Source organism: Dendrobates tinctorius, unplaced genomic scaffold, assembly GCF_039654945.1.
Source record: "Dendrobates tinctorius isolate UK_male_01 unplaced genomic scaffold, ASM3965494v1 ptg000079l, whole genome shotgun sequence".
In the NCBI taxonomy this organism is placed as follows: Eukaryota; Metazoa; Chordata; class Amphibia; order Anura; family Dendrobatidae; genus Dendrobates; species Dendrobates tinctorius.
Genome location: NW_027361747.1, coordinates 9658333 through 9669740, shown reverse-complemented (window position 1 = coordinate 9669740; position 11408 = coordinate 9658333). Strand labels below are relative to the sequence as shown.

Genomic DNA, 11408 nt, shown 5'->3' with positions numbered 1-11408 from the left:
ATCATTAATCTTGTACTCACCCTGCCATCTACGGCCAAGACCAGAGTTTCTATTCCTGTTCTCACTGGAGGTCCAACTTCTCAGACTAACAGACATCAAATTACATCACTAGGCCGTATTTCTCAGATAGAAAATATATATTCACTGTAGTCTGTGGTGCTGTCCACAGACAGCGATGAATGCAAACCAAGCATGCAGATTAATAGCGTTATGAATCTGTCAGGTGCATGAAATTAGAGGCCGATTGTCGGGAGGAAATGAACGTTATTCCTCCAAGCAGTGTTCAGGCTTCAGTCACGAGGGCTGCGGCGGCGGCGTGCGTTCAGTCACCGTTCTGTGTAGAGAGAGTCCCAACACTGACTGACAATCGGAGCGAATGCTGAGCTAGTGATAGTCATTGCCGTAGGCACGGCTACAGCCACCGTTTTCTATACATAGAGCGGTGACAAAAGCTCGAATGCTGCCAGTTGGAATAAAGTTCATTTTCTCCGGGTAGCGGAGCTGTCAGTGCGGGTGCCAGGCAGGATCAGAACCCTATTAACCTGAATTCTAACCGCACATCTGCAGGTTAATAGCGTTTTTTATATTACACGTAACCTGTAATAAAAGCTTTATTTTTTGCATATGAGAACAGATGCCACAATGATGGTAAAAATGGACTCACAAACCAAAAATAGAAGAAAACTGGATCCAGCACACTTATGAAAAGTGGTTCACTTTTTCTTGTACTCAACCTGCTGCAACCCCCCCCCAACACACACACCATTCTACACCCCCCCAAAAAACAACGGATGTATGACTGGGGCTGTAGATTTCAGGATGTATTTCATACCTAAATTTAATTGAAGTAGGCATCCTACATGAATGTGTTTTCTGCAACAGTGTTCACAAAGCAACATAAATTTTAGGCAAACATGATAATATACCGTAAGGTGAAATGTGGGGTGTGTTTTGTTACACATGTAGTGGCAGCTCACTTCCTCTGCACTGCATAGCACCCATTCAGGTTAAGGTTAATTAGATAGCATGTAGTATATGGTTGTGTGGTGTCCACCAGAGCACCAGCCCAATGGTAGGGTTAAGGCCTAAGGGTATGTGCAAGGTTATGGGTGATCCGCTCCATAAGCTGCCTGACAAAATGCTCAAAAGAATGAACACATGCAGAAACTGAGCGGAAACTCTAGAAATCTCTAAACTCATCAAAGTCTTTGAGTTTCCGTTCTGCTTCTGCTCCGAAAACTCAGCAGTTAGACTCCATGTGCACGTAGCCTATGAGGGGCTTTTGAAGTTGTTTTTTCAGTTTACTGAAACATTTTTAGAGATTTTTTTTTCCTGAAGCATTCTTTGTAACAAAGTCCATCAAGAGATGACTCAAAGAAGTGATATGCACCGTGTTTTCTCCCATTGGGTGTTTTTCAAACCTGAAGTGGAAGAAAAACTCTATAAGGATACAATGGCATATGTCACCTTTAGGTTCATTAATTAAAAAACATACAATATGTGGTAGAGTATTTTTTACTGGATGCTTCTGAATAGCTTGAGTGTGACACATACGACAAACATAAACTGCAATGCACCGTAAATGTCGCCCAAGAGTGTTTTTCACAGATCATTGAGGTCTTTCATCTATATGACCATTAGCTGAAATATTGGTCAGTCATACACCGCCAGTAGCTGAGAAATATCAGTCGAATAATGACTAACGGGACGCAGAACCCGGGTCTAGCGGTCAGGTAATCTATAACTATTGTGAATTGATGCTTACTTGCTGTCATCCTGGCTCTTCCTTTGATTAGTCAGGCTAATGAGATGGCATCATCACGTGAAGCACATGAGATGTGGCACCAGCCCGGCTAATCGAAAGAGGAAATTGTAAGATACTTGCAGCCCAAAATACGCACAGCATCAGGTGAGGCAGTTTGCCATCCCATAGCTCGGTTTTTGACATGAAGGCCCATGTTTAAGGGCCGAAACATAATTGACTAGATATTTGGATTGCCTAATAAAGTTCTGTTACCTATTTTGGATTGCCAAGTATCTTATACTTTCCTTATGTGCATGTGGTGGATGGAACCCTTCTTGGACATCTAATTCTTCGCTCAAGAGTGCTGTGTACCTGCTTCTATAATTGAAAGAGGAGCCACGGATGACAAAGGTAAGCGGTGATTCACCGAACTCCAGTCTAGTGAAGGACTCAGTAATCTGGGACCGCTGGATGGGAGCCCTGCGAATCATCGCTTACCGGTTGTCATCAGTGGCAGCTTGACGCCACGTCGTATTTGCGTATGGCGCCATATCGTATTGATTCTCCCATCTCTACCAACAGGGCATATAATTTGCAAGCTATCAAGTTAGGTAAAGTACAACAACTCATTGGTCATACACCTAGCCGTCGTCTTATAAGAAGAATGCTAAATAGAATATAAGATCCAACAAAATATTTTATAAAAAAAATACAAAATAATTAAAAATATGTGCAACTCATTCAGAAAATGTAAATCACAACATATTTCGTTAGCTTTGTTATTAAAGTGCGATTCCTATGTATAGGTGCTTATCCTTTTTTAAAAATTGAACCCGTTTTCATTGTGTGTGTAATACATGGAATAATGTATAAATCTGGCCTTTGTACAGTCACTTCACCAGTTAATGATTCAGCCTCGGGTCCAGAGTACATGACCCGTTAGCATAGAAAAAAAAATCAATGCAACCATCTGCATTGTCCAACAGCATGAACAGCGGGATGACATGATTGTACACTGCTCCGGCTATAAAAATGTTTCCATCCATCTAGATGAGGAATGATGAGGAATCAATGATATGTTTAGTGTTTTGTCTCAAAATTCTTCATTTAGATGGTTTATGTTCATTTACAGAGGTCATCCGACCTGTACAAGCACATTTCTATTTGTGACTTCCATAATGACGAGCTGGTGGGGTCTTGGTTGAGGAAGGGCACTCTGATCGAGGGAAACCATCTATTAGTTCCATAGGTCCTGACAAAGTCGCAATATCCAAAAGGCCACCTTGATTTTTAATGCAAGGACCTTTAGGTTGTAAAATCCATCCATAATGTATATGAATACTTCACCATAAAAATATAAAAATATATATATATGTATCTACATCAGGTCCATTGAACAGAGGCTCAGTATGGTCATTTATGAAGTAGTAATGGAGAAACAGTACAGACTTTGTAGGACTTAATGCTGGTTAGTTCTGCTTAGATTGATAATATCATCTTCAAATCCCAAGCCAGAGTGGTCAGGGTTACTTAGTAAGCTGTGTTGGTCTTCTTGTCCTTCGTAGAGCATTTGTTTCTCTTTTCGAACACTAGAGGTTATTTGGCTCCAGGTGATGTTGGTGTTCTTAAAAGCGTGCAAAAGAAAAATCCCAGCAATAATGGTGAAAAATCCACTTAGGGTCCCAATCATGTCACTGATATCCATACTGTTCCACTCCTTAAATAGGATCACAGAGCAGGTGACCACCATCGTGGTAAAGAAAACATAGTATATTGGGGTCACTATGGACGTATTGAACACATCCAAGGCTTTGTTGAGATAATTGATTTGTGTGCTGATGGATAGAACTAACGTGGCCAACAGGATGAAGAAAAGGGGGTCTTTATAAACCGGTTTTCTTTCTATAAACTCCTGAATGGCGATGCCCAAACCCTTAACGCATGATACGGAGAATGCACCAATGATGGAACAAATGGCAATGTACACCAGAACGTTGGTTGGGCCTTTCTTTGGAGCAACAGCAAAAATAAGGATAAGAGATGCCACAACTGATGCCACTGCAAATGTAATAAACCCTGTGGAAACCAAATGTAAAAATATAAATAAGTATTTAATAAAAATACTAAACATATTATTACCACTATATTGTCATTATCAATCGTAAAGTCACAAGCTAGGATGAACTGTATGATATTAGACTCTATATAAGTATATGGCATATATAAGGAATATGGAAAAGCCTAATGCAAGTTACATTTTTTTCTCTTGTGAGTTTGTTTCTCTCAGTAATATAGGCTGAATGTGAAATCTGTGTGTATCCTGGGTGCTTGGGTTTCCAGTAGCTAAAATATCAGCACAGCTTCTATCCTTCACTGATTTCCTCTTCATTAGATGCGTTCTTTATCTGTAGCCTTTCATTTCTGCCCTCCTAAATAGCAACTCACAAATGGCATGTAACAGATACCGATCGAGAGGACGACCACAGGTATAAAAGAAAAATGAACAGAGGTATCACTTATGCGCTGCTGAGACGGAATATCCTTTGAATAAAAATATTTATTAGAACAGGTTAAAAGTCAACACGTTTTGAGGTGATCCAGGACCTCTTCATCAGGACAAACCTGTTTGTCCTGATAAAGAGGTCCTGCGTGATCTCGAAACGCGTTGACTTTTAACCTGTTCTAATAAATGTTATTATTCTAAGGATATTCCGTCTCAGCAGCGCATAAGTGATACCTCCGTTCGTTTTTTTTCATCTCCAGTGCTGGCAATGTTCAGCTGTTTCGGCACTGGCATTATGTCACGTGTTCCCTGCAGCCAATTAGCTCTGACTTCACACTTCCCTCCTTTGGACAAATCAAGGCATCCAGAGGAATTGAGAGAACAGATGCAGCTATCTTCTCACTTTCTCTGGATGTCAATTTCATCCGTAGAAGAGGATAGTGAAGCCAAATCTGATTGGTTGCAGGGATGGTGTGACATAATGTCACATGATACCCTGGGAGAGCTAGTGCGGAAACTGCTGGAACGGCGCTAGCACCGGCAGTAAGTATAAGTGTCATTATTTTACTTGGGGGGAAACATAGAGATTGATAAGGGGTTGTCTGAGTAGTGGACAACCCCTTTAAGCCACATACATTAAGAGTTAACACATAGCAGCAATGTATACATACATGTTCAGACTAAATTATTGGAATCTCGAACACGTCGTGCAAGAATCATTTAAATGTAACATATTATCAAAGGTATCATACGTACATATATAGGTATATGTGTGTGTTTGGAATATGAACAATACTGTAGGTTTCGATCATGCTTAAACACCAACCTGGATCTCTTAGTTTGATCTCCATATCATGAAGAGATGTGACCTCTTCTTCATGAGGAGCATGTATCACCATCATGGTGGAGCCCAAGATACACAACAGACAGCCCAGCTTTCCGTGAATATTCAGCTTCTCATTCAGGAAATATGATGATAACATGGCACTAAGGAAATAAAGGAGACATGCTTTACTGCATCATGGATCCACCAGGACCAGGCCCCAACAACATCCTTGCATCGGTGAAATAATAGGAAGGCTTTGATTTGTGCAATTTGTTAGTTTTATATGACTAATATTTTAGCTGAATAAAACTTTAGCCTGACTGACTTTTTCAATAGTCGTGAATATTGAACTTAGAGGGGTTCTTCAAGATTGGACTGAATTGTGGCAAAGGCTAGTAATGCTTTAAAGTAACAAAATAAGCTTTAATTGCTTATATATCGTGCCAGTATCTGGCGTCAGAGGTGATTCTGTGGTAGGAGGCGCGTGACCGCTGAGGTATGTGATTGGCGGCAGCAGATAGGACATAAGGACTGCAGCCCTGTAAACTAAGACCTGCCAGGAGCAGCACAAGGTTTGCACTGGAGCAGCAGTGGCTGTAACCACGAAATAATGGTTTGTTCGATTAGTAACATCATTTCTTGCTTTTGCCCCAATTTTGTTCCATCCTGGACAACTCCTCTAAATGTGGCTTACATTTATGTGTACTGGATATCAGCTCATGAAGACTCAGGAAGTGCACCTTGAATTGTGGAAAAGTCACATAACATAATTAGGCCATGTTCACACTTTCAGGATTCTGTCAAGATAAACGACAGGATTCCGCTCCGTTGTTCTGATCTGATAATATTCCTCCTGCAATGTCTGTGGTATTTTATACCTCATTCACATGCTCGGGAAAATATCGGAACACAATAAAGAATTGGAAAATAGATAAAACTGAGAGAATCAATGTGTAGGGCCCCGGTCCAGTGGCCGCATCAGTAGGCCGTAGCTGCTGGACAGTAGTCCTACGAGCCGCCCAATACCTCATGCACGTGTCTTACGGCAACGATGATGTCATGCCACACCTACAAATGTGAAAAAGTACTGGGAGTTTTAGCAGGTAGGAGGCGGTCCGCAGGGCTCTTGTTCCCGTGGTCACAGACTACTGAAGTGGCAGATATACCACTGTCCAGCAAATTGATTCACTCATGTCTAAATATAGGGAATAATGGATATGTAAGATACAGAATGATAAATCCATGAGAGTAATGTCATTCTTGCTGCAGATTTTACAGAGAAAAGCCACAAATTAACCTCATGAAATTACAATGAGGCTAATCCATTGGAGGACACGCTGGCCTCTGAGAGTAGATTTCGACCATAGACATAATTAGGAAGCCCATGGTGGATTTGCCTATGAATAGTTACACGGGTAGTAAAGATTAAAAAGCTAATGCCATGTAATACAATTTAATACTATTGAAAGGTATTGTTACCAAATGAGGACGCTCAAGGCGCCAAGTGGCGTCACTAGGGTTGCAGGTGCAAATGCGTATGCAGCAAAGTTGGCGGCTTCTCCAGCACCCACTATAAGAGAAGAAAACAAATAGAAGATGGTAAAAAAAGAGAAACACTATTTCTTTATCAATTAAATCATTAAGTGTAAATTATTAACACCCAACTGTATAGGGGCCTTATTGTCAGAGACGTTCCGAGGAGGAGTGTGTTCATTGTTATAGGGGGAGATGATCACTTGTAATTAGTGTTGAGCATTCCGATACCGCAAGTATCGGGTATCGGCCGATACTTGCTGTATCGGAATTCCGATACCGACTTCCGATATTTTTTCAATATCGGAAGTCGGCATCGGAATCGGAAGTTCAAAGTTGATTGACAGCCTGACGTCATCATGATGCGCGGTGTGTGCGCATCATGATGCGCCGTCATTTCGGGCCTTCCGGGGGTCTCTGCCGGCCTGCCGGGGGGCTGTGTGGACTGCCCGGGGTCTGTACCGGCCTGCCGGGGGGCTGTGCACCCTGTGGGGGTCTGTACCGGCCTGCCGGGGGGCTGTGCCGGCCTGCCGGTGGTCTGTGCACCCTGTGGGGGTCTGTACCGGCCTGCCGGGGGGGCTGTGCCGGCCTGCCGGGGGGCTGTGCTGATGTCCGGGGGTCTGTGCAAGCATCGTCCGATGGGACTACAAGTCCCATCTGGCGATGCCTGCTACCATGACAGTGATTGACACATTAGCCAATGATGGGACAGTAGTAGTCCCATCATCCGGCTAATGTGTTAAATGTTAAAAAAAAAAAAAAAATACTACATACATACTACATGCATGCTACATACATACTACATGCTACATACATACTACATACATACTACATACATACCATATATATACTACATACATACTACATATATACTACATACATAACACATATATACTACATACATACTACATACATACTACATACATACTACATATATACTACATGCATGCTACATACATACTACATGCTACATACATACTACATACATACTACATGCATGCTACATACATACTACATGCTACATACATACTACATATATACTACATGCATGCTACATACATACTACATGCTACATACATACTACATATATACTACATACATACTACATACATACTACATGCATGCTACATACATACTACATGCTACATACATACTACATATATACTACATGCATGCTACATACATACTACATGCTACATACATACTACATACATACTACATGCATGCTACATACATACTACATGCTACATACATACTACATATATACTACATGCATGCTACATACATACTACATGCTACATACATACTACATATATACTACATACATACTACATACATACTACATGCATGCTACATACATACTACATGCTACATACATACTACATATATACTACATGCATGCTACATACATACTACATGCTACATACATACTACATATATACTACATGCATGCTACATACATACTACATGCTACATACATACTACATGCTACATACATACTACATATATACTACATACATACTACATGCATGCTACATACATACTACATGCTACATACATACATATATACTACATGCATGCTACATACATACTACATGCTACATACATACTACATATATACTACATGCATGCTACATACATACTGCATGCTACATGCATGCTACATACATACTACATACATACTACATGCTACATACATACCACATATATACTACATACATACTACATACAATACATTCATACAATACATACATAGACATACAGTACATATAACATAGAGTAACATACTTACCAATACTTGTCACATTGTTCCCCGAAGCCATTGTCTTTTACGGAATAAATATTAACATAACAAACCACAAAAATACTCACCCACGATCCGAAGCAGTCCACGAGTGTGTCCCACGACGATCTTGGGTAGAGAACTGCAGCATCAGCTGTTGCTGCCGTTCTCTACGGGCTGCAGGAATCCAATGACGGAAGGTAGGTATCCTTCCGCACTGTATTCCTCCGCCACTTAAAAAAAAAAAAAGTCCCTAGTCTCACTTTATGCCATTGCTGCGTGGGAATTTCCCACACAGCAATGGCATAAAGTGAGACTAGGGACTTTTTTTTTTTAAGTGGCGGAGGAATACAGTGCGGAAGGATACCTACCTTCCGTCATTGGATTCCTGCAGCCCGTAGAGAACGGCAGCAACAGCTGATGCTGCAGTTCTCTACCCAAGATCGTCGTGGGACACACTCGTGGACTGCTTCGGATCGTGGGTGAGTATTTTTGTGGTTTGTTATGTTAATATTTATTCCGTAAAAGACAATGGCTTCGGGGAACAATGTGACAAGTATTGGTAAGTATGTTACTCTATGTTATATGTACTGTATGTCTATGTATGTATTGTATGAATGTATTGTATGTAGTATGTATGTAGTATATATGTGGTATGTATGTAGCATGTAGTATGTATGTAGTATGTATGTAGCATGCATGTAGCATGCAGTATGTATATAGCATGCATGTAGTATATATGTAGTATGTATGTAGCATGTAGTATGTATGTAGCATGTAGTATGTATGTAGCATGCATGTAGTATGTATGTAGTATGTATTTAGTATATATGTAGTATGTATGTAGCATGTAGTATGTATGTAGCATGCATGTAGTATATATGTAGTATGTATGTAGCATGTAGTATTTATGTAGTATGTATGTAGTATGTATGTGGTATGTATGTAGTATATATGTAGTATGTATGTAGCATGTAGTATGTATGTAGCATATATGTAGTATGTATGTAGTATGTATTTAGCATGCATGTAGTATATATGTAGTATGTATGTAGCATATATGTAGTATGTATGTAGCATGTAGTATATATGTAGTATGCATGTTGCATGCATGTAGTATATATGTAGTATGTATGTTGCATGTAGTATGTATGTAGTATGTATGTTGCATGTAGTATATATGTAGTATGAATGTAGCATGTATGTAGTATGTAGTATGAATGTAGCATGTATGTAGTATGCATGTTGTATGTATGTAGCATGTAATTTTTTTTTTTTTTTTTACATTCAACACATTAGCCGGATGATGGGACTACTACTGTCCCATCATTGGCTAATGTGTCAATCACTGTCATGGTAGCAGGCATCGCCCGATGGGACTTGTAGTCCCATCGGACGATGCCTGCACAGACCCCCGAAGCCTGCACAGCCCCCCGGCAGGCCGGCACAGCCCCCCGGAGCCTGCACAGCCCCCCGGCAGGCCGGCACAGCCCACCGGAGCCTGCACAGCCCCCCTGGCAGGCCGGCACAGCCCCCCGGCAGGCCGGCACAGACCACCGGAGCCTGCACAGACCCCCTGGCAGGCCGGCACAGCCCCCCGAAAGGCCCGTACAGACCCCAGAGAGGCTGTACAAGGGAAAAACAGGATTTTTCTTATTCCGATACCGGAAGTCCCATAGACTTGAATGGGACTTCCGGTATCGGAATCGGCGATACCGATACTTTTTTTTAAGATCGGCCGATCCATTCCGATCCGATACTTTGAAGTATCGGACGGTATCGCTCAACTCTACTTGTAATTGGTGGGGTCAAATGGCCTGACCTTACCAATTATGGAAGGGCACCTGGGAATGGAAGAAGATTCTTCTTGACTAGTTTGCTGCAAACTGCCCACCTCACCATCTTTGCTAATTTGTTGTTCACTATTGATTGCTGGTGCAAAAAGCTAAAATAATAATACGAAGTTACAACTGGAGGTTGGCACATGGAATTCAAAAGCTTCCGGGCATCCAGATAGTGTAAGGATACTATGAAGGGTTCGGATGCAATGGTTCTAACGGGGCTTAATAGTTTTTGAAGCATGGATCTTTGCTCTTTGGGTCGAAATTTTCACCTTCAGCCTTCTTTTATGCTTTTGTCACATTTGCCAATTTCTTTTTTCATGGGGAGGGAGAAGGGGTAATATAAAACGGTTTATAGGCATTTCTAGGATCCTTTCTGAGAGCTCCTTCATAAAGATAACATCCGGCTGGTCTGGCTGCATTTTTGCATATTATGTGTGTACATTTTTATGTGGTTTTGGTCTCCGGTCCTTTGGAAGAGCACAGCAATCTTTATTATTAATAGGCTGAACTAGATGGACCATTGTACCAACAAGGTAATTATAGGATCTCCGTAGATTTCATATTGTAATTACAGTACTTACAATCTTAGTTTTGGGAATCAATACAGCCATGAATGTCTTGGAGATTTTTCCACATACAATTGTAAATAAAATATAGTAGAGACTGGAAACAATATGACCACAGGAAAATAAAGTCCATGATGCTAAACAAATTTGGTTTGCATAAGTTTGGAAAAGCCAAGCGCAACCCCCCCAACAGGAGATGTAGTTTCTTTCGGAGAAGCCAAAAAAATGACTGAAAATAGTTTTTAAAAAGGTTATTAGGTTTAGGGGGCAATCACTTTTTCGCACAGAGCCCTGTAGATTTGGATTTCTTTTTCCCTTAATAATAAAGACCTTCATATAAAAACTGCATTTTGTGATTACTTGTGTTATTTTTGTCTAATATTTACATTTGTTTGGTGATGTAAAACATTGAAGTGTGACAAACATGCAAAAAGATAGGAAATCAGGAAGGGGCAAATACTTTTTCACATCACTGTATTTGGGTTTCATTCAAAATTTGGCACCATTTGGCTTTTAGAGGCTATTTGTTTGGCAGATGCACAGCAGTACTCGGCAGCACCCACTAACAAATGTATAGAGCTGATGTAGTGTGCTGCAGTGCTGGGTCCT

At 40.9% G+C, this 11408-nt stretch overlaps 1 protein-coding gene across 4 annotated transcripts in view; it reads right to left on the bottom strand.

The window, feature by feature from the left end:
* Positions 1-593: 593 nt before the first annotated feature.
* The window catches only part of NIPAL1 (NIPA like domain containing 1), a 94094-nt gene continuing 83279 nt past the window's right edge, over positions 594-11408 (bottom strand). For all 4 annotated transcript variants that reach the window (XM_073583472.1, XM_073583473.1, XM_073583474.1 and 1 more), the window contains 3 exons: positions 6553-6643; positions 5074-5234; positions 594-3820 (listed from right to left, as the gene is read on the bottom strand). In XM_073583472.1, the coding sequence (XP_073439573.1) occupies positions 3204-3820; positions 5074-5234; positions 6553-6643 (869 nt within the window). In that variant the 3' untranslated portion in view covers positions 594-3203. The remainder of the gene's footprint in view (positions 3821-5073; positions 5235-6552; positions 6644-11408) is intronic.